The sequence below is a fragment of the Agelaius tricolor genome, unplaced genomic scaffold, assembly GCF_023055355.1.
Source record: "Agelaius tricolor isolate 1412-34295 unplaced genomic scaffold, bAgeTri1.0.p SCAF_3, whole genome shotgun sequence".
Lineage (NCBI taxonomy): Eukaryota > Metazoa > Chordata > Aves > Passeriformes > Icteridae > Agelaius > Agelaius tricolor.
Window position 1 is genome coordinate 6,746,389 of NW_027269263.1, and position 24,979 is coordinate 6,771,367.

Sequence of the window (24,979 nt, forward strand, 5' to 3'; positions counted from 1 at the left end):
AATTAGAGAAAATACACTTTTCTTCTGGAGCTAGTTTTTAATAACACCCTTTCTCCCACCACTGCTCCAGCCTCATGTGAATAATAAATCAATTGCAAGAGCATGTTGAAACTATGGGGGGGAGGAAAGCAAAAAATCCACACATCATTAACAGAGCTGCTGGGTTAATAGAGTTTCACTGAATTCTTTGATAAATGTCACTGGGCCTTGGAAATACATGACTGACAAATAACTCCAAAATATTCTCTCCTCAATAGCTCTGAACCACACAGGTTTTCTGTATTCTTAGTGGTAAGCTGAGCTGAAACAGCTCTCTTGACATTCAACAGGATGTCTCTACAAAAGCATGTCAAGGTGCCAAAAGCTCTCTGCTTTTGCAGCCCTTGTGTGTGGCAGACAACCCAACACCTCCCAGTCCTTACAGCAAAGTGTTTCTTGCTTACAAGCCTCCACATCCATTAGCAGAAATCTGGCAAGAGCCAGTAAACCACTTGATTGCCCTGTTGCTATGGTTCTGCAAAGTGGTGACTACAGACTTCCCTTTGATCAAGGCTTCCCTAACTACAGCTGGGATCATAAAGGTATGATCTCTGAGGGAATCTTGGTGTCAGAAGTGTCAGCTCCCTTCTCAGCCAGCTCAGGAAACAAAACGGGGCCAAACCCAGAACGGATGAAAAAAGTTTCAGCAAAATTCTGTGGTAAAAGTTAGTCCTCCTTATAGATTCACTGCCTAAGTCCTTATATAAACAGAATTCCCAATTAACTTTGCTAGAAACAGGAAGAGGCAGGGAAAGAATATGGGATCAGGAGGCAACAAATGATAAATACTGTTGATTTGGGAAGAGCTTCCTTTCACTGAGGGAATGGAATCCATCCAGATCCTTATGATTAATTAGTTTAACTACAACTAAACACAAATCACAAATTAATTCAGAGGAATGACTCCTGGGAAGCACAAGCAGTTACAGCAGCTCATTTCTCTGTTCTGTGGAAACAGAGCAGGAGCATTCCAGTGCTGCCAGCTGCTCTGCTGCAATCACAGACAGAACTCTGCAAACCACTCTGCAGCTTTGCAAATGAAGGATCAGCTAAGCCTCAATGGTCTGGATTGAACACTTTGTTGTTCAATCAAAAGTTGTGAAGTGCAGATCATATTTCATTGGTTTTGTCCAATATTTAATAAAAACTTTCCAGTTAAATGACACCCTAACAGGACAGATGGATGGTTCTTAGGTTCATTCCATGTTACACTGCTTTCTCTTCTTCCTCCTGGTCTTTATATTTCCTTCAATGGGATGTCAAACCAGAGATGTGACCATAATTAGATAAGACAAATTCACAGGGACCATACTAAGTATTGATTTGGCCCAGGGAAGAACAAAAAGGTTAAATAGAAGGATCAGTTTTCAAAATGCAAGCATTATTCCTCATTCACATCACAAACCACAGATGCTCCCTCATACATCCATCCTATCTCTCAACTTACATTCAACTTACATGTATTTCTAACATATAGAAAAAAAAACCCCAATAATCAGGAGGCAATCCTAATATCTCTTTATAGTTGCTCATAACATTAATGTTGAAACAGCCAATTCTTGAAATAGGCAAGTTCCTTTTCATCATCAAGTGTCTGCAGAAATGTGCACCAGAATTTTTATCTTAATCATCTAGAGAGAGCTGTTCTTGCTAATCAGGCATGTGCATACTGGCAAAGCAGACAAAGGAGCAGAGATCTGACTGCGCTTCAGAGAAAAGTGGGTTAAGTTTGTGTGTGAAACTGAAGAGCAGCAGCTGAGGTGCAACTCTGAGTTTCCACATCTCTGCAAGGAAAGGAAAAGATGAAAAGAGGGGACCTCGGCATTAGGTGTGATTTGTTTTTTCTAACTCTCCATCCAAGTACAGAGACAACTCCTACAAAGTGACAGCTCCATGCATACACAAATCCTAACAGTTAAAAAAGTAGAAACAAGCTGACAGTGCATTTGTACCATGAGGATTTTGTACTATTTCTTTGCAAATGCAGTCATGAAACCTAACTTGGAATGAAAGAAAGGTGAGAAAAGAGGTGTTCACATCCCTTCACGTGTTTGCAGTGAGCCTGGCCAGCTACAGCTCAGTGGAGAACCCCAGCAATTGCTCCTGAGCCCCAGAGCCTGGCAGTGTGGCGAAGGCAGAGGGGAGAGGAGATGTAGCTGGAGAAGAGGTGGTAACCAGGGTGAAAGTCTCTGGCATCTTCTCCAACTAATGGAGACTAACTCCAAAGACCAGAGGAGCAGATTTCCACTTTCAGGCTACATAAACATGTTTTTCATCCAAGTACCTGAGGGGCTGCAGAACCAAGGAATCCCACCTGCCACCAGTGCCCATCTCACAGCAGATCCTTGCATGCTTCCAGCCTGAGCTCCCTGAGCTGCTTGGTCACACCAGCAAATCCACTCCCAGCTCAGCTTTTCAGGGAGAGCCACTAATTTGAGGCTCTGCACTGTACCAATGCTCATTTCATACAGCTCACAAGAACTTCCATTATTTTTTTCATTTAATGACTCCTTTTGTCAAGCCTTATTGAAGCTGAGGAATAAGCTTTTGAAACATCTTTTGTGGGTGACAGCAGAGTCACAGACAACATGGCAACCCCTAAGAGCTTGGCTTCCCTAAAACTCCAGGCTAAGAAAAGCCTAAGAAGTGTTTAATACAACATCCCTGCAGCTCCATGTGCCTCACCCAGGAGGCACAGAAAGATCCTGTCTGGTGCTCCTGATGGAGATGTAAGAGACAGTGGATGTGTCCTTTTTTCACACTGAGTCTGCTGGAAAAGACCACAGACAAGGCACACTGCTAACAGAGTAAACTGGCATTTTTCTGAAGTGACATTTAAATCAGAGACTGCTCCTTTCCCCCCGTTTTGGATTCTGACTGTTCTGAAAAAGCCAAAGAGAGAAATTGGTTTTCTTCAATGAATTCTTGAAAACAGACTAGAAGCTACTTCCTTCCTTTTCCCACAAGACCTAATTGTCTGCCAGTAGTACATCAGTGTTAATTCAGCATCAAAACCCATTATTTTAAAGCAGGGAGTGGAAAAGGTCTGAGACCCAAGTGATGAGTCAGAAAACCAAAGACTTCATGCATGTACTCAGACAGCATTGCAAGAAGGAGAATATGAAGCTTGTGGATTTAACAGACAACTTCACCTTTTTAAATCCAGTATTTTCTTCTTCATTAAGGGCACTAATTATTCACAATTTTATATAATCACACAGTAATAAATATTATATTGCTATCCCTTTCTAAAAAGGAATATTGCCATACTTTTTTTTCCTTTTTCATTTAATTTTACCTTTTAAAGGAAATAAAGAATAAAAAAGCAGGAAAATTTTCAACTACCTCTAAAACATAATATTTAGCCCCTATGATTCTAAGTAAGCCTCACCAAACGCCTGTATTCACCAAAGGTATGTAGTGGAGTAACTCATATTTAGCTTTTGGGGCTTTCTTTTCCTCTTCTAAATAGCAATTAGAATTTGTTACTGTAAATACTGATTAGTGCCAGGGCAGTAAGGTAACATTACCAAAAACTAGGCTAAAAAAAATAAATCAAACAACACTACAGCAAACACAAAATATCCAAACCCTGAAGTTTTCAGTTTGCTTTGCCTCGGAGTCTCTTGGTGCTCTTTCCCAGTCACATTCCTGTTGAACATTAACATGTTTATCTAAAAGCTGCAGTATAGATTTTTTCCCTTGCCTTAAGGAAGGAAAGCTGTAAACTTTCTGACTCACAAGTTTTATGAATCTGCAATGTTTCCACTCTGTTTAAACGAGGCACTACAATTGCCGCATTCCAGCCCCGCTCCGCAGGGACCCGTGCCATTTTCCATTACATAAGCTCAGGCTGGAGAGCCCTGTTGGGAGGGCTCCCATCCCATTCCTGTCCCTCCTCCTTCCACAGGATCCAGGGTTTCAGAGTTTGGGGAAGCCAGGGGTGTTTTTATTCCAGTGGTGTTGAGAAAGCGGCCCCGTTATTCCAGGTGTTTTACAAGCACAGTAGCCGGGGAAGTTCTTTGCCCTGGAGGGTTTCTGCCTTTGGTAAGACAAGTTTAATAGGCAGGTTAAGCAAACAAGGAAGGGAAGATGTGTGAGAATGGGCTCAAGCTTCCCATCCCACCCAAGTGCCATATTCCATGTGGCATGGCAGGTACAAAGAGCAGAGTGGACACCCTCACTCTCCCTTTCTGCCTTTAAGGGGGAAAAAAACCCAAAAAAACCTTCACCATAATTTCAGTCAATTAAATTTCACAGGCATCCAGAGGTATCCAAAACAAAAGCAAACTTAACAAGTTATTCTTGGGTTTGCGAAATGTTACGTGAGCTCTATTTTAGTCAAACCTTGCTCTCTCTCAAAAGACAGGATACACATATGAAAGTAATAAACCCTACTCCCATTCTTCAAGTCCTTAAAACAATTATGGCACTAAATGAACACTGAAAACTGCATTTTAAGTACAGAGGGTGGGAGGATAGTCAGAGGCCTGGCTGTAGCCAAGGGTACTTGCTTTTCTAGGCTCTCTTAAAAATTGCTGGAGAGGGTAACTTTTCAAGGGGGTGATTCAGAGCTAAGCTCCTCTCTCACTCTCATCTCCTCCCTGCCAACACTGGCTGTACTCCATGGGTTATGGGACCACTTGGGAATATTGCATTCCCTCAGCAAGATTTTACCTCTCTCAGTAGAGGTTTCCTTCTGATGGAATCAACCAGTCAGAATATCAGGAAAGCTGGCATCATTGTGCCAATCTCTCCTCCTCCAAATGGTGGCAGGATATTTAACAGCTCATTCACACTATACTTATTTCAATTTGCAGATAACCTGATTAATGTAATTGATGACACCACCATTTTAAGGTGTGCTGGGGTACTCTGCAAAGACTTATATGTAGGAAACACTCAGAACATCAGTAAGCCTCAACTGAAAGCTCTAAAGCTCCAAATCCAAATGTTTAAAAGGTGTCAGGATGTTTGCCAGGACTTTATCAAACCCTGTGCCTTCTTTCAGTCCACGCTGAACCACCCTTACTTGCCATAGGGGACTGCAGAAACTTGGAATAAAGCCCTTTGTCACAGCCCTGGTCCCTTTAGCACATGGAAATGACCAGCTCTACCTACAAGAGAATATTCTTCAGATTTCCTGCTCCCCTGCCACAGGGAATGCTTCCTTGGAGATAAAGCAGGGAGAAAGCACTGGGTTTTTCTCATCTGGGCTTTTCTTCAGGCAAGTAACACAACACAATGGTGAATATACCCTAGAGATACTTCAATATTTTTACACTAAAGATTTCTTTAAATGTGAATATACCCTAGAGATACTTCAGTATTTTTACACTAAAGATTTCTTTAAATGGGCTTCCAATTTCAAATATTTCTAAAACGAATAGCAGGATAAAGAAGACTGAAGAAGAGTTCCTGACTTGCTTCCTTCTCCTCATATCTTCCATGCAAGTCTTCCATTTGTCAGGTGAGGGACAGGTCAGGGGAAAACAAGGAGTTGGGAAGTTTCAGCAAAAACGTACCTTTTGCCACACTCCCTGGGTAATCACTCATGGCTTTGTTTCCAAGACCTTTGTCCAATCTCACTGAACTCATTCTGCCTAGGATGCCCTTCACTGTCCATGCATATGACCCCAACATTTGTCACTGAATAAAAACCCAATAACTTATTTATTTCTCCTTATTACTCCTTCTCCTAGGAAGAATCCACTACATCCCATTACTGCTGATATTTTTCATAGGCAGAAGAGATTAGAAGGCAAGTCCCCACCAACCACTGTTTTGAGAGAGAGGCACACAGTGTTTCAGTGTTAGGCTATCACAGTTTTTAATGACAGTTTGTACATATAGAAGGGTTTTGTTTAAGTTTTTTTCACCTTCCATTTAGACAAAGTGTTCTCAACACAGATCAAAAAAAGTTTTAAAAAAATCAACGCAAAATGAAAAGCTGGGCTTCACCTTCTTCATAGGAAACATTTGAAAGGTGACTGTCATGAAGACATCTGTGCTTGAATGAGCAGAACTAAGCCACATTAAAAGCAGGGGAGAACAAGTAAGGAAAGCAGAATATGAATGCTTCCATTCAGAAAGTGGAATAGAATTTAATCAAGATGTTTACTGCCTTAATAATGATCATTCAAGCAAAAATTACTAGTCTCTCCTAAATGTTTCTGCAGAGCAAGCAGGAAAATCATAACATTACTAACTAGGAAAAGGACTCCATTGCAAGTAAATCCAATTCTCAAAATATGAGAAGGAATCAGGTGACATCCCTGTGTTTAAATCTTACTTAAGTCAGAGTAGAAGATGCCAAGATGGGAAAAGCATTAAGCCCTTGGTGTCCACATTTCAGTATTCTGTGCACTGTTAAAAATTAGGTACCACATGGAATATTTAATTCCTGAAAACATTCCTCACCAAATTATAAGTATTTTTATGAGGTAAGATCTTAAACTAATTGGTAAGGGTTCCTTTGAGGTCTTTACAATAGTTACTTCAATCAAAAACAACCTCCAGGGCAGAGCACACCTTTATGCACAACCTAAATAAAAAACCATCTTACTGAGTGCTCAGTAATGGGGGGTTTCAACAAGAACAGAGGCAGGAATTTCAGATATTTGTTAAACACTCCTTATTCCATCCCAACAAAAAATATTTTCCTACCCCAAAATGTTTATTTAAGGTCACTGTTTTAAATAAACCAGATTTAGTGGTATATGGAAAACTCAAGTCCAAAGGTTCTTCTTTTTACACAGTACACTGACCCCTGTCCTCATTATGGCCCATAAACATTTATTAGATTTCGTCATCAGCTTGCTGAGACAACATATTTTATCTAGTTTCCTATAGCCACATATCAATAAACTCCAAGGAGCTTTCTGCAAGACTGAATTCTCTCTCCAATTCTCCTTCACCCCACATCCTAAAAGGTTTCTTGAGTGTGCATTGAGTAGCTAGATTTTTAACAGATGTAAAAAAAAAAAGTACATGAAATAAACACTTAACTGTAATAGATCAGTAGTAAATAATTTCCTTATATTTCCCTTTTTTCTTGTCCTCCTCTTCCACTGGTTTTAAAGCCATCACTTGTTTCTGCATTCATAAATATCCCCATCCTATTTTTAAACAAAATGTAACAAATATATAAACAAATATACAAAAAATAAACAAATTTCCTCTTATGTAAACAAAAATAAGAGGAAATTCTCAAACCTGATGTTTGCCATTTGACACACTAAAGTAAAAGTCCTGTTTTTTATAAGGAGGATTTTGACACATTAGATTCCCAAACTAACCCTTACCAGCTGTGTGTGGCTAGGTTCACCCCAGCTCATGTGCACTCCCATCCTGCTTGTGGCTTAGGTAACATTTTCATCTTGACTAGAAAACAACCACATGCTGGAAATGAAAAGAAAACCATTTCTCCCAGTATCATCATGATACATGCAACTGGTGATTGGCCAGATGATGCACTGGGAAGCTGGGAACAGCTGGGAATAGCTTCCCTTCCTGGTCCTGTGCATTCCTAGGAGAGCCACAGGCAAGTCTGGGAGTGGAGACTCTGAGCACTTCTTTCACAGGGTCCAGCAGATGAGCCAGAAGATGAAAGACATGTCTCACACAAGTGAGGAACAGAGTGAGGAAGGGAAGTTCATGACACTTTCCTGTGCTTGGCCCCTTCCCAGCACATCCCTGCCATGAGGTCTAATTCTCAGTTGTGAGAGAGGTGTTTCTGTCATGGAAATTAAGTTGAGGATAGTCTGATTCCTGCCTGGAGCTGTTATCTGCTTCAGGTTATTTAAAAACCCCTCAGGACAGCTGAGCAAAGTTAGGAATTTGAACAAGAAAAGGATTTCTGAGGAGATACTGTTTCTAGACTGGCTTCTTTTTCAAATAACAATTTTCACTTTAAGGGAGTATTACCCACTTATTTCAGCACTTTTGCATTAAGCATTTACTGTGCCTACACACCACACAATTCTTGGTAGCTCATATGTAAGATGAGTTACTTAATCTGATACTGTAATCCACCACCCACAGGTGTAATTCTTACCTAGACAGCAAAGAAAACAAAATCACCAACCCTAGCCAAAGCAAAACCCACTTGGCTTACTGTAAGTAAAGCTCACAGGAGCACCAACCTCATGTCCAAGTGCAGAAATTATTGCTTTTCTCTGCAATCACTTTCAAAACAAGTTGCGAAAAGTTCTCTCAGTACCACAACCTCTCACTGTCATGTGGAGTCACTACAAACTGTAGTGAAACCCTGTTGCTAAGAGGAAACATCTCTCAGGAGTTATTTCCTTTCTCTCACCATTATGCAGTCCCTGTGTTTCAGCATTTCTCAGACACTAGGTGTACATTTCATTAGATCACTGATCCAATCACTGCAAGGGGTTTCCTATTTAAATTTGTCATTCCCTCTTCTTTCAGCCTTGAATCTACTTCACACCCCTCCTTGCTCCTTCTTGTGAATACTGTCTGCTGTTCCATGACAGAAATAATGGCACTAGCACATGCTGAGAGCAGCAAATCCTATGTTATAAGGAATTGAATTTCTATAGGTGCTTTGACCTGGGATTTAAAATTAAAAAAAAAACCAACAAAAAAACCAAAAAAAAACAACAACAAAAAAAAACCACCACCAAAAAAAGGAGGGTGAAGGAAAAGACCTAAATAAAGTGCTACCACTTAGGGAGCTGAAGTTTAAAATGTCACACAAACTAATCTCTGTAACTCTGGGAGATCATTTCCTTTGTTCTTATTTTAGCAATTACCAATTCAGTAAGGAAGAGATTTTCTTCCTACCATGTACAATACTTAAAAAACCAGGGAAGCCCATTTTTTTTACTATTTTTTGACCCTAAAGTAGATGACATCTGCGTCTAAAAACCTCTGCATTGCTCCATTTCCATTTACACAGAATAATGGTGTAATATATCCCCTGTAAGATGGAATTTCTAAGCACTGCATGTATTCAGAGTGTCACTATGTGCAAAAAGAACTACAGAAGAGGCTCTGCTGTAACTGAAGTTTATACCAGCACTTGCAAAACTGTACAGGTCTGCTATACCAACAGCATTTTATTTCTTCTCTTTATTCAAGTGTTTCAGAGGTTTCTTTTGGTACATGTCACCTGAAAGGGGTTTCTTTTGTTACATCTTACCTGAAAGCAGATACACAGAGCTGAAGTTCTTCTCCAGTTTGCCCAGGAGCACAGTAAGAAAACAGTCAGATGAGAGAGAGGTCACATCTTTAGAACTTTGGTCATACACCACCACTTCCTGCTTGCAATCAATTTCAATCTGAAACACAAGGAACTCAGAGTAAAACAGGAAGGAGGAAGATGATTAAAAGCCCCACATTATCACCTCCATCAGGGTTCCCACATACTTGCTATAAGACCAGTTCAGATATATAGATTTCTTATGTACTTGTTTCACCAAAGAGTTTTTATTTTATACTTCATAAGCCTTTCAGATTTAATTCCCTGGAGAGTTTGTAAATTGATTATTTGCTGCAAGTTGAAGCCCACTCCATGAATTTCTATCATTTGGTAATTTTATGTCACTTGTGAATTGCTCTACCTTCAGCTAGGCTGGTGAATTTGTTTAAAAGCTGAGCTTTTGAGAAGGTGGCCCGACCTCACTTTCTGCTTCTGAGAGTTTTGTACATAAACAGTAAAGAGACCTGAAACTGCCTCTAAGCCACACACATTTTGGTTACCTGCACAACTTATATATAAAATAAAGTTTCATTTTTAACATGTCAAAGCAAGAACATAGTAGATTATTTTTGTACCCTAAACACGTGAAACAAATATCAATGGATAAAACCCCCCAATATCCCTTCCATACACACACACATTAATTTTAAACAGCATAGCTATTTTCTTTTCACTGATAACACTATTTGGAAAAAACCACACCCTTTCTCCCAAATAAACAAACAACAAAACAAACACCAAAATTCATCAAACTACCCCCATGAAAAGCCCTTTAAACAGCAAGTGGGAGCCAGGACTGACAGAGAGGCAGTTTCTTTGCAAACCAAATGACCACTTGCTAAGCAAGCCCTACCACCACAGACCCCCAAGAATCCTTCAAAGTTTAAAAGAGAATGTTTCCTCCCTTAATTACATACATTTGAGAGACTGTGCTTTGCAAGACACACAAGAATCCGGAGAACATTCTTTGAGTAATTTCTAAATCCCTCCCCTTTGTCACTGATTCTAGAAAGAATCCCAATGATAAAATCAGTAGTAATCAATACCCTCTTTGATCAGGTAACATCTCAGCTAAACTCAGCCCTCTAATCTTGTTGGGTTTTGGTTGTTGGTTTGGTTGGTTTTTTTTATTTAATTAAATATTTACGGAAAAATTATTACAAGTTGCTTTCCAGCCTTTAAAGAGATCCAAGGAATAAGAGGAAAATGATCCTTACCTTGTGTTTTGCTGAGTGCTGAATGAGCTCGGTGATCAAAACTTTGTCCTGCTGCAGCCTGCGCTTCATGAGCTTGGAGCAGTTGATGTTGATGGCATCCAGGATGTGGGAGGTGTTGTACTCCACAAAGGGGCGGCTGTCAATCAGCAGCAGCTTCTCTGTCCCACTCTCCAGCAAAGCCACCAGCTTCTCAGGGACAATGAGCTGGGTCCTGATCATCTCATGGGCCATGACAACAACGAGGCCTCTTTCCCCACCACCCTCTCTAATTTGCTGCGATGATGTAATGGCTGTGTACTCAAAGGCTTAGCCACACCATTGTGCTGGAAGTGTATGAGGTCATGCTGGTAGTGACTGGCAAAAGAAAAGTTAAATCCATTTTCAGAAAGAGCTGTTGGACTGAGCGTCTCCTCCTGCTCCCAGCTGATGTACAAAGGGTTGGATCCACAAAGCGGCCCCTCACGTCTGATTCATCGGGACATGACTACGGAGTGGCCATTGCACAATTCACACAAAAGATGCTTTCTGGCTGCTGCTGCATTACATCATTCTTTACCTTTGCTCCCACCCATCAGCTTTACACCAGATTGAGAGCCTGTAAGAAGGGGAAGATGAAAAAAAAAAACAAAAAACACAAACCAGATGAGGCCATGAAACTTTGCAGAACAAAACATTCAGCTCTGAGGCTTAGCTGTACAGTGGGCCATACATGGAATAAACACATTCCTGAGGAGTTCTCCTCTCTGCTGGATGTGCCAAACACCTAGAGAGAGCATTGGCAACTGCAGGCTCTGAATCCATTCCAAAGATCTTGCCTGGACAATTATCTTGTATTTCAGGCAACATACCCTGCCTTAATTGCAGACTTTTGTTGCCACTAGCTCTGCCTCTTCACAAGACTTTGTTAGAACATAATTAAGAGATGCTGCCCTAAATCATGGTATTCCTTTCAATAGCAAAACTATTTAAATGCATTTCAGCACTGCACCACTTAGTAAGAAGTAAAATTTGCTTTTAAAACGCTTAAACATTTTAAATATTAAACATTTCAAAGTTTAATGACTTGGAAAATATTTCACAAAACAGCACTGCAAGCTGGAAAACTGAAACTACACAAAGGAAAGGACCAAATTTACATCCACCTCTTTGAAGGAAATGCTTGAATAGAAACCAGGACAAGATGCCACATCAGAACACAAGCATTTTATTTGAATTAATCACCAGAGATGGACGAGGTCTCACACTACTGGAAGGTAAAGCAGTGAGCTTTCTATTCTTTTTTTTTTCTGTTCTTCCTAGAGCTGTGTGATGCTTATGGTGGGATGTGTAACCCCCAGCACTCATGCTAAATAATCTTTGAAACAAACTATATTTCTCTAAAATTAGATCCTGACAGCATCTGAACAACATCAGCTGAAAGAGTGGCAGCAGCAGAGCAGTCAAACCCCAACACCTTTACCCCCTCCTTGTAGCACTGCCTCACAGCTGCCTTTAGGCTCCTCAGGGGGTCCCAAAACACGTTCTGATGGCACAAGTCCTCATAGGAACACTCCTCAGAAAGGAGCCACCACAGGGCTAGGTCCTTTGGGGATTTAGCTCACATTTGAACTTAGATTTTATGGTGTTGACTTGCTGCTTCCATTTGAAATGTTTGTTATTTACCTTAATTGCAAGACAAGTAAAGAATTCTAACTATCAGTAGATTTATATTAAAAGTCCTGTTATACCAACAGGCCACTTGCATTTGGCAGTGGGAAATGCCAGGTGTGAAAATGTTTTGCTCTTTAGATATATTGTAAAAATCTACATTTACACAATGTTAATAAATAACAAAATAAATTCTGCAAAAAGTACAAACTTGACGTTAACAACCCAAAAGAGGAAACTGGAAGTTGTTTCATGAGTTTCATGTGGCAATACAAGAAAAACATCAGCTTCCACGTAGACAGACATTAGGCTGACAAAATGTGATCTTCCATTTGTCCTGATTTAGTGCTGTTGTGACAGTGCTGTTAAGCTTGCCCAGATAAATGGAGGCACATAGCAGTGAAATACACATTGCTCTAAACTACAGTAAAAATATTGGGAAATATACAATACCAAGTTTTAATTAAATGTTTTAAAAACCTGGTTGGCAGGTGTGCTCCCCTCAAAGAGCAGTCATTATACACTAGTCTCAGGAAGGTATCAAAAGACCATTGACTATCAAAATGACATTTTGCAAGTGGTGGGGGAGGTGGGGGAGGAATCTTGATAGTTATGTCAAATTTTCCCCCCCCAGGAAAAGAGTATTCTGCAATTTAAAAAATTTCTCTCAACATGTCCTGTCACAAATTTTGATTCTCTTTTATTCACATCAAAGGTTGCCAGATACCAAATCCACTGAACTCAATGAAAACTTTTCCACTGGCTCTAGTGGGAATTGGCTCCAGCTCCTTTGCAAGCTAGACAGTTTGTTCATGAACTAGACAGTTTGTTTTGATGGATAAATTGCTGACTTAAAGCTCAAGTAATAACAGGAAAATATAGCAGCTGAGAAAGTACAGAACTCTAAAACGGATGCTGTTAGAAATACTTAATCTTTAATTTGCAACTTTCAGTTTGGGTATGCTTCTTATCTTCTAAAAGCTTGCTGTTTGCTTTCTCAGCCTTCACTTTCAGACAACAGAGGTTTGTTTCAGAAGACTCTTGTGAAGAACTCAAACCAGTCATATCTGGTGACAGAGTAAAGAGCATGTAAAGAACATAAGGCAAGTGGGCTTCAGTCAAGAATCCTTTAAAATATCCTTATTATCTTAACATACCAAGTAGCTTGAAAGGATTCTGCCCATGGTTTGAAAGCAATAAACTTAGCAGTAATGTCACCTTAAGTTATTGCAACTGAAGTCCTGTTTTGACAGGAACATCTCAATGGTGCTGGGGAGAAACAACATTTTATGAAGTACAGGATTTTATTTTAATTCTCTCGGTTTCTGGAACTATCAGTATTTGGGAGTCTTTCCTGGGACCTATCTAAACAAGAACTGGCAGCCTCTTGCTTTAGATAAACACTTGAGCACTCATCCCATTCCTCATGACTGCTCTTATCATTCAGCTTCCATGAGGTGTTGAAACATCTGTTTAATTTCTAATGCATTTGTAAAACAGATAAAATTAAATTTCTTGACTGTTCTCTTTCTACTTGTGACTTAGATCTCAATGGTATAGGATCTCTTAAAATGATCTCATGTAATGCATTGCCCCAAACAGGCCATTGTGCTGATGGCCTTAAAGCTAGGAAGCCATCCTAGTCACAAGGTGTTCCATGCTGAAATCAGGATTATGAAAAGTGATCCATAATTGAGCCATGAGAATCTCCCACAGGTTCATTCATGTACCCACTGGGAACACTGCATGTCTGCTTCCTCCTTCTAGAGGGACTGCAACACTGGCACTTTTAAACAAGAAAATTAAACATCTAACTCACTATGAAAGGAAAAAGGTCTGTTCTGCACTTTTCCAGTACTTTTACAGCTTTTCCTTATTGTTTAAAGAACCAAACCAACAATCCTCCTACTATCTTGCACACAAACAACAGTGGATGACTAATGTTTACATGTATGTTTAATTTTATAGGATCTCTTGCCTCAGGGATTCCTGTCCCCATCCCAACTGGTTCAGATGCAGTGAAATAAGCAAGTGCCACGTTTTTGGTTATGTGGTTGTGTTTGGTTTTTCAGTCACTATAACTCACATTTTGTATGCACTCCTTTAATTTCTACTGCTATCACTTTGACTCCAAGCAATTCCTTTCCATCACAACAGGATGATTGTTTGAGTTCTCAGGTTTTGGCTCATAGAGAATCACAGAATTATTTAGGTTGGAAAAGACCTCCAAGATCATTAAGTCCAACTGTTAAAGTAACATTGCCAAGTCCACCGCTAAGCTATATCCCTAAGCTCCACATCTCCACATCTTTCAAATACTTCTGGGGATGAGAGGCAGATGTGTTAGGAATATATTTTAAAAACTCTCAGAACAAGAGTCTCTAATTCTACCCCAATTAAGGAACTAGAAAAGAGCTTCTCAAAGCCTTGCTGCAATCTCTGAAAGATTCTGCCTCACTTAAGATAACCTTGAAGTTGAACCTTGCTGTCATAAATGTGTGGCTATGTCACTAATGCCTGCTTTGTCAGGAGCCTCAGCAGTGCTCCCACGTCATGCATAACTCTGACAAAATCACTTTACAGCACCTGAACAAGGTCCTGATGGGCAGCCTTTATGGACTCAGCTGAAACACCTGACAGAGTTGGCTTTTTTTAAACTGTGTATTTTTCTACTTTTAACAGGCAAACACATGTACAAATGAGAAAAACGTTATCATCCCCTAGAGTCCTTTTGATGGTTCTTAGGGTGGGCACCCTTGTAAAAGAAATACTGAAAAGCTGAATTAAAATGCAAATGTAGAACATCCCAAACTGCAGGACTCCAGCTACTGCTGGCTGTTACAAAAGGGGTGTTTGGCTTCAGGGTTACTGGGAGTGGCAGTGGTTCATAGCTGGTCCCAACACCACCAGCACCAGAGCCTGTTACCACAGCCACACCTGATACTGGACAAAGAAGTGTACACAAACCAGAGAGAAACTCCAGATCCAGGGACCAGAGGGTGAATTCCTACTCCTGCAAGAACCATTCCCTCACCAGCCTCAAAAAGATGGAAATAAATTGTGTTCTGGATGGTTCCTTTTCCCAGTGCTACAAGAGACTAAGTGACAGCTGAGAGAGGTCCAATCCTTGCTCAAGATGCTACTCAGTGTTCAGAAACACAGAGTGTCTATGGAGCACAAGGGAAATAAAATTTTTAATTGAAATTGAGGAATAGCTGTTCTTTTGAATGCAGCAAGCAAGCCAGTAAATTACAGAGATCAACAAATGTGTAATAATGTGCAAAGACTGGGGGAAAAAACAGTAGCTGAAGTTAGAGAAGCACATATGTATTACCTGTCATTGTGCAGAACACATAGGAGTGAGATAACAAATGCTCATCAATTCAAAGAGCTCTGTTAGCAAGGGCTCGTGTCATTCCCTCAGCTCAGGGGAATGAGGGTGTCTTGGGCTTTTTGGATGATTCAAATAAGCATCACTATCTCATAAACACATCATTTCCTCATGCTTCCTGGCAGGGAGGTTGAAGAACAGACAGTTTCCACCACCCTCTGAGCACTCTTCACTGTGGTGCAAGATTGGACAGCAGCAGAGAAAGTAATTTAAATAGAAACACATAGATTTAACATTTTTTTAATGTCACTAATGTACCATGTTCATGAAAAAGAAGCAGTTTAAAAAATTTCACCCTGTTTTCCCTTGCTTATCTATGGGTGCTCCCTCTTCTACTTTTAACATACCTGTACTTTTATCCTATATATGCAGTCAAAATGCAATGTGTTAATTTTCTCTTCCTTGTAGAATAACCAGCCTTATGCATTTTAGATTACACACTCTACTACCATGAGAAAGACAAGTGTAATGCATTGGCAAAACCATAGATGAGGGTGGATTTTCTTTTCAGTACTCTTGTCCTTCATCCTGCTTCACTAATCACTCAACTTTGATTACTAGTTCTAAAGAAAAGTCTCCCCACTTCTTTGTGCTCACCAATGTGAAAACAGATGCAAAGAGAGTCAGAAAGGAAATCAACCTCCCACAAATACACTGCATAAAAGATGTCCAGTTAAGATTTTTAAGCTCACTCTATTTCTACACCTATGGCTCAGCAACATTTTACCACTGGCACCCTGAGACAGCTGGGCTGACCAAGGGGAATAGGCCTTCCATTTAGATAACAGATATTTCCTGTCACACAAATAATCATATTTGAAATAATATATTATATTATTTCAAAATAAAACCAAAAAGCACACCAAACCACCACGTTTTGCTGACCTACTCAGCATAGCTCTCAAACATCTGCAATGTTCTTGCAAATATCATCCATGCACCATCACTGTCTCTAAACAATAAGCCAGATTATCATCACTTGTTTTTACCAAGGAGCCAATCTCTTTGACATTCCCAGTGAAACAATAAACATTTATTAAATGTGACTGCAGGGAAACCTGACTGGCAGAACGTGGCCTCCTGGGAAGCATTAGAAGATGCTGTTGATATGTTACATCACTGTATTCAAATGACACTCAGACTTAATCTGGGGACTCCCTTCTCCACCCAATCGAGTGAGAAGTTCTTTCCATTTCAAAATACTTCTTCACTGCAAGTTCACAGCATATAGGTCTGTGGCAACCATAATGAAAGATTAAATAATCTGCTTCAAACATATACTATAATACATTACATTTTTAGGTTCCTATTGCCCAGGACACTAGACAACCAGGAAAAGTGTCAATGGATTTTTAAAAAATGGTTTTCCCTCTATGACCTCCAAGTCAAAGCAACATAAAATTTTGGAGTATAAATTTTTTGTTAATTTATTATTATTTCATGTCAAAAGCTGTTACTCACCTACATTTAAGTCACAATTTATATGGCCTGAACAGGACAGAAGGTGGTCCACATACAAAGGCCGGCAGAAGGAATTACCTAAACACAGGAAAATAATAATATTAATAATAACAGTAATAAAATCCTTATTACAAGGTTAAAAGACACCAATAAAAATCCAAACACCCCCCAACCCAAGCCAGGAAATGGATTTTACACTTTCAGTGCAGTCATTTGCTGTACAACTCCCCCAAACACATGAAAACCTAGGTGAGAAGTTATTTATGAATGCTGGCATTCATTTATATGGAATGGGTCCAAAATAGAAAGTTACACTACACTGACTTTCTAAAAGAAAAGAGAAAAAAAACACCACAGCAAATCCCTGTACTATATTTAAATTGAAATTTTAAAAAAAGTTGGAGATGCTTTAAAAACCCCAATAAACACAAAACAACCATCAATAGCCTTCCAAACTCTTTGACACATCTCACTGCTAGAAAACCAAAGTACAGCTCAGCATTAAAGGTGATGCATTTGCACAGAATTAAACCAATTCACAATCTCCTGATCAGTACCAATTAATGTGAAAGATTGCCACAAGTAAGTGTGAATACAGCTATATTTTGTATGGACAGAGACCAATGAAACAGGACATTTGTGTAATTAAGCCCACCTCTCCACACTCTAAAAAAGGCAGCACTAGTGTCACCAATCATTACACACAGTCATACCCATACAACTTCTACCCAAAGCATCTGCTGTTCAACGGGAACAAATTAAATTACAGCTTTTACACAAGGAAGCAAAGACAAACACATCAGCATCAGTTCCAAACTGTTTCCTGGGCAGCTAAGCCCAAGATTCAAATCATGGCTGCCAAGAGATGACGGCTTCCCTTAATCACTGTGATATAAACCATGACAAGAAATTATTGCCAAGCAGTGCCTTGCTGTGAGATCCAGGAGAGGCTCTGAAGCACAGAGTAAAGGATATGACAACTGAGAAGAGCCACCCCAGCAAAGGGCTGGAGGTGTTAAGGAACAGCCTGAAAACCCACAGCATCCCACAAGGAAAAGAACTACAGGGATTAATCACCTCCCTGTCTTTTTCCATAATCCAGTGGCAAAAGCCTGGCAGAAGGCAATAGAGAACAAAGAGAAAACCCATCCTACTTGTTGTACTTGTGGCTATCCCTTTTTCTAATCTCATCCCAGAAATGAACACTAAACTAATGCTCAGCACTGATGAGGCTCTGCCTAGAGACAGGGCCCTATGATCTGAGACCACCTTGTGACAGCCCAAGAAAACAAAGTCCTGAGCCAAAAAGCATCTCCTCTTTTGTTCCTCCTCACATGCAGCTCCTGAAGTCCCCCTGAAAGCTGTCAGGTATCCTTCACACTCACCAGTGCCTGCCTCTCTGGGCCATCCATGCCATGCCATGACTCCTTCTGCCAGCCACACCTCTCTGATGTTCTTACAAACAAACCAGCTCTCATCTCAGGACACTATATTCTTTTTTCCCCACTTTAATAAATACATGTAAATCAAGTATTTAAAGCAGCCCCCAAGAGGCGTCATTTCACCACAGGGAATGATTAATTCTGCTGAAGAGCAGATGAGAAACAAAGCATATACTTAATTTCAACACAGTTTACTGGAAGGAGGTGTCACATTTTAAGAACAGGATCCACTCATTATTGAAGACTGAACTGGTGTAACTTCAGCCATAAGCATTAAGCATATTTGGAAATTCCCTGGCAAAGCTGTTTAAGGAAAAGACATTTCCTGTAATTTTCAGAAACATTTTATATCCCTCTCCCCTCCCCTTTTCAGTCTTGGTGGTAAGGAAGGGAAGAGAGAGAGAGAATACCATATTACCATTAAGAGAAATATGAATGAGCCACCCAAGTTTAAAGTGGAAACTTCAGCCATTTGTGCTTAGAAGAAAGTTTAAAAAAAAGTCTTTCATCATTAAGAGGCCAGGATTTTTCTGCTGACTTTAGAAAAAGAAATATACATCCTTTCAATTAGGGTGAGTTACAGAAGGATATAAACTTGTCTTTATACTCACTTCTGGCAAATAAGAAGTCCTCCAGGCCTTATTTAAATACCTTTTTCTCTTTTCCAGAATTAAAAATTGAAGCCTTTTTTCTCCTCTCTTGCTCAGGGCCTTCCCTAAACTGCAGCTAAACAACCCAACCAGTGGGGTCACGCAGAGAACTCCTCCCACGGCACAGAGTGAGGAGAATTGAGCAAGAGAGAAGCCAGGGAGAGATGGAACAGTCAAATGTGACAGCATCTCTAAGGACATCACCACCTTCCTCTTTTTTCCAAAAATCTAATCTTGTATGAAGTATCTGATATAATATTTATAAAATTTACAGTAATTTAGAAAATTATTTAACTTATCTATGTAATCCAAGTCTGAAGAGATCCAATCCAAAACCACAGCATATAACACATGAATTCACAAACCAATTTAAAACTGAAGGACAACTGAATGGCAACTGCCTATCCCCACAAAACACATCACAAGTGCTACTTTGGCCCTGCACACCAAGTGGCAAAGATTGATCGTGTAATTGTGACCAATTGCCCACACCTGCCACCCTCTACCAGCAACTGTATGGTAGCTTTCAAAGGCACAAAGAAAACAAAGTAATGCAATGAAAAACTTAAGGTGTTGAAATAATTCATAAATCCTCAAGCTGTTGCAATTCCAGCATATCTTTGCTATTTGTATGACACAGTTGCTTTACAGCAGCATCTTTCATGACACCAAGGTTTCCATCTCCTGCACAAGCTGCACGTTCTGAATCACCTGTTCTGCAGCTCTGCAGACCAACACAAACAGTGACTTCTGTATGTTCATGGTCATCTTTTTGCTGAGAAACAGATTGAAAAGAGGAGTGCTCTGAAGAGTAGTGCTAAATAAACATCAAGCACAGCTGTTATAATAGTCCATGCTATTTCTTTAAAAGGCTTACCAGGAAAGAGGGAAAGATGGGATCTCAGAGTCTTCAGAGAGTGGTTAACTTTTAAACATAAGGCATTCTGCCTAATGAGAGCCTTTGAGGGGGAGACATCCAAATAATATGTCCCTGCAAATAAGGAGCCAAAAACTAGATTTAAAAAAGGGTAACTCTGATCTACTTCGTGGTCACTGTATGATAAAAACAGAAGGTGGATCAGAAACCAAGAACTAGGATGGATTAAAGACAGAGGATAATGATGGTAATTCTATTAGGGAAATTAATCAGAAATTCATCCCTGCCTTCTGGGCAAGGCAGGGATGAATTTCTTGCAGCAGACTTTTTATTCACTTTTCTCTTAAATTAAACTGAATGACTAAAATGAGTCAATCTCCTTTAAGAACAGAGACTTGTAATCTGCTTGTGTGGTATGGAACAACGTGGGTTAAAACGTTCTGGTCTTTCACCCATTTGAGGAAATGACTCCAGCTCTCCCGGAAGGCAACATGCACATTCAACCCCTTCACATCAGGGCATGAGAAAGTTTGAAAGGAATTTTTTTTTTTTTTTAACTGTCAACATTAATACTTTGTTTCTTCCTGCTTGTGTCTGAAAACACAGTGCTGCACTGCGCTGCATGCATGTCCTGTCAGCTGTACAGGGAAATATCTAGAAGTTAAAAAAAACCCTAATAAAAGTGTTGATTAAGTTTGCTGTCAAACTCATTTTAAAGCCTTCTGCATGCTCTATACAAAGTAAATATTTCCACCGGTGTATGCTTCATAGTGATAAAAGCATGCAGAAGCATCTTCAGAAGGGAGGCTGGGCCAAATAAACATTGACATTACACATATGTAAGCTCAGTCCTACCCATTACAGCAGTTAAATTTAATTGGGTTTCTCCTTAAATGACATTTACATGGCAAGGAAACAGAATAGATGCGGGAAAACTGCGAGTCCACAAACAAGGGACAGCCCAACTATCTTCAAGTGGGAGTAGAAGAGGAAACTTTGAGGAATATGCTGTACAGCAATGGCTCGCAATTAACAGGGAGAAATAAATCAAGTTGTTATAGTTCCCAGAAATTAAACAGTTGCAGTAATCCTGCTCAGAGGCCTCCCATTCTGGGCTGTTCAGAGTACTGAGTGGTTCAGACTATGATATGGAGTGATGGCTGAATTGCAGATGAGGCACAGAAAACAAATTAACAAACCCCTAGATCCAGATGATTGTGACTCAAATCTCTCACCATGGTATAAGACAGCTCACACTCTGGGAACAGAACATGTTTTCATACCTAATTTGTACCCACAAAGGTAATTATGATGGCTTGCTTATTACAATTGCTTTCAAATATTAACTCAATTGACAAGATGGTACCAACAGGGCCTCAGTCAGGAACAGAACCAAGAGTCATGGTACCTCACTGAACTGTGATCCCAGTCATGTGCTCTGGTGTGTCTTTCCCAAAGGATCCCAAATGTTTCTTTGAATTTGAACCATGAATTTTACCAGACCTGCAGTGGTGCCAAAGTCACATTTCTAACATGGTAACCACGTGGCTGAAAAGAGAAGCCACACACATCTCTACAATGAGAGAAGGAGGGCAGAGGATGACTTCTGTTCCCCAGCTGTGCCTCTTGCATCACTACAAACATTACCACTGAAGTAGGATCACAGAGTCAAAGAATGGTTTGGGTTGGAAGGGACCTTAAAGTCCATCTAATTTCAACCCTCCTGCCATAGGCAGGGACACCTTCCACTATCCCAAGTTGCTCCAAGCCCTGCCCAACCTGGCCTTGAACACTTCCAGGGATGGGGCAGCCACAGCTTCTCTGGGCACCCTGTGCCAGGGCCTCACCACCCTCACAAGGAAGAATTTCTTCCCAATCCCTAAATACACCCTGCCCTCTGTCAGGTTGAGGCCATTCCCCCTTGTCCTATCATTCCATGTCTTTGTAACATCTCTTGTAGGTTCCCTTCAGGTGCTCCTGCCTGATGTAGAGGATGAAAAGTGACCTAACCATGAAATACAGAAACCCCCTCAAGAACAACTGCCAAAATGTGACCACTGTTTTATGTAGTGGGAAAGAACCAAAAGGGACCAGGATTTTTGTAATTTTGGAGGGAAAAAATGAACAATACCAAACCAAGGGACTTAATTATGTAGTTATTATCTGATAGGCATCTTACCCAAGGACCAGGGTCAACAAGCAATGTTTTATAGCAACCTCTCCGGTTTATAACAGAATTCTGAATATCAAAGAGGAAACTACTCCCTTAAAATACACCCATATTATCCCATTTGATGTGTGCTTGCATGTATTCACAGCTCTGTACAAAACTATAAATGTTACATTTCTTCAGAATCTGTAGAGGTGTCTTGTTTTACAGTCCTTTAAAAAGCAACTGTTGTCGAAGTAATCCCAAGCTTGGAGAGCTTATAATATTTCTGCAAAAACTGAAGTAATACATCAACAGAATGGATCAACTTCAGGGCATGCAGAGCCAACTAAAATACTTCGAAAGAAGTTTATTATCTGCAAACTGCAAGATCCTTGTATTTCTTAAGTATTCAGCAATGGAAGAAGCATTGGTTCCTTGTCAACAATCATGGATACATCAATAAATGATACTGATTGGTTTTATAATAGCTTACTCATTCTATATAAATTCCTCCTGATACCCTTGGCACGTGTTCTGGCAATTTGCAGACAGACTTCCAGTCTGCATGTGAGCAGCCAATAAGAAAGAGTTGGGATTTGGTAGCAGTCCTGAGGTTTTTACCTCCAGAAACTGATCCTGAAGGATGAAGGTATATGATGGGTGGTCCTTAATCACTTCCTTTATGTGCAAACTGAGGTCAGAGTAGAAAAAGAGCCAAGGAAGGAAGTCTGCAGCACCCCTCAAACACCCCCCACCTTCCTGAACGACTCTTTTAACAGTTTAGAGGGTTAACTTGCAGTTTAAATGAAGTAGTCAGAGGTTGGGATAGAAATAAACAGCTTGCACAAGCAAGATACTGTGCTATTAAGTTTTTATAAGTGACTTAAAAATTAGGTCAGTCTAATTTGTGGCTGATACTTTGTTCTTTCACTACTATGAACTCACAATGATGTCAGTCTCATGTTCAAACATGCCACATTTAGCAGCGCACAGGCTTCCTGAGAGACTCTCTCAACCTTCCTTTGTGCAAAAGGCTTCTGCCAGGTTCTTAGCTCATACTTCACTGACTCAGGCATGCCACTCCAGTTTCAAGGCAGTTACACTGGCTTCCCGTCAAATACTGCACAGTTTGGAGGTTTTTTTTTTCTTCCTTTTCTATTTTTTAAATTTTCTCTAACTTTACTAACTAGAAGTTTAGGAATATGTATCTGTACTCAGGTTATCATTTTAGGCCTCACCTTCCTCACAGTATCCAGAAAAGAACCACTCACTAAAAGGTGTGGGAAACAGGTGTTTTTAACTAATTCAGCCCAATAATTTCAATAATTAAAGGGGGCCTACAAAAAAGTCAGGGAAGAGCTTTTTACAAGGTCATGTAGTGATAGGACAAGAGAGAATGGCTTCAAACTGAAAGAGAATAGGTTTAGATTAGATATTAAGAAGAAACAGAAATTGTTCCCCTGTGAGGGTGGTGGGACCCTGGCACAGGGTGCCCAGAGAAGCTGTGGCTGCCCCATCCCTGGAAGTGCCCAAGGCCAGGTTGAACAGGGAACATTCTCCCAGACAGGCACAATCAGGTTTTTGTGTGAATATCCTCTTAAGATGAGAGCACAAAAATTCTTAGGTGAGAGTAAAGGAAAGCCCTCTATAAATATAATGGGAGGTTAAAAAAACCACAAACCAGGTCACTGTTGAAAACTGGTCACCTGCAAGTCTGTTCTTAGCAATTCCAATTCTCACCATTTGACTCAAGTTTGTGCCTGTCACTAAACAGCTATACTAAACATTACTGCAGTGGAGATGCACACAGTCTATGTTTCCCACTGCAGAGACTTTACCTATAAACACCAAGCTGGAGCAGAAGGAAAAGAGGAAAAAGTGGCCATTTTTATGCTGCTAGAGCATTTCTCTAGGGGCTATGCTATGAGACATGTAATGCTAGCCCAAGCTCTCCCACTCTCATTCATGAGGTCATGTTCACAACTTATACAGACATTTTTATTTTGTCATAAATCTATTTTGTAGATTTTAAAGCATCATGCCAGTATGTTCAAACCTGTATTACATATTCATGCAACAATGCTATTGCATGAACCCTTAACATCCTTAGAAAAGCATCTCACTCTGTCTCAGGAAAAGGCACATCAACCCAGAGTAATTTCCAACACCACAGTAAATCCCAGGTACTTTATGAAAGAAAACAAACAGATGTAGTCCACAAGAACTGCATATCCAACAGATCCCTGCTGTTCCTGCTGCATCTGCAAGTGCCCAAGGATACAGGAAAGGCAGGTCTTGCAGGGAGAGGTGATATCTTTTATGAGAGAGGTTAATATGAAGTGATAAGGAGAGGGAGGGCATGAACTCCAGAATGCACAAGCCCTTCCTCACATGCACTGACGTGAAACAGAACCAAACTGTGACACAGAAACAGCAGCCAAGGCTTCCAAAACATCTCCAGAGCCTGTCCCTCTTCCCAAACAGGAAAAGAAGTCCAAAGCACATCCCCAAGCATGTAATAAATTACACAGTGAATCATATTCTTATGGAAACTGTCTGGCTGAAGTCACACCACTGGAAATATGTGATAAAAGACAGAAAGAAACCTAAAAGATAGCCTCAAAAAAGAACACTCTCCCCACCCAAATTCTTGAAGTTAATACCAAGACAGGAAAATCCTGGAGTCATCATGAAGTTACTAGATTTTTGGTAGATTTTTCCCATAAACAAACTTTTCCCTGGATTATAAAGTTGTTTATTGCTATTAACTGACACTTGACCTAGCTTTATATTCACTGTTTTTTTTTTCAAGATTTAAGTGAAGTTTGTGTTCCTGAAATCTTGCCTGTTTCTGCCAAATAAGTCAGTTGAAAC

The 24,979-nt window shown here is 40.1% G+C and overlaps 1 protein-coding gene across 5 annotated transcripts in view; it reads right to left on the reverse strand.

Annotated features, from left to right (window-relative positions):
• The window catches only part of DUSP16 (dual specificity phosphatase 16), a 60,778-nt gene that overhangs the window by 15,348 nt on the left and 20,451 nt on the right, over positions 1–24,979 (reverse strand). For 3 of the 5 annotated variants that reach the window (XM_071422321.1, XM_071422320.1, XM_071422324.1), the window contains exons 2-4: positions 16,985–17,062; positions 10,486–11,080; positions 9,209–9,347 (exon numbers count right to left, since the gene is read on the reverse strand). In XM_071422321.1, coding sequence (XP_071278422.1) covers positions 9,209–9,347; positions 10,486–10,716 — 370 coding nt within the window. In that variant the 5' untranslated portion in view covers positions 10,717–11,080; positions 16,985–17,062. Of the gene's footprint in view, positions 1–9,208; positions 9,348–10,485; positions 11,081–16,984; positions 17,063–19,953; positions 20,068–24,979 lie in introns of all 5 variants that reach the window. The other 2 variants (XM_071422323.1, XM_071422322.1) reach the window with 1 other exon arrangement.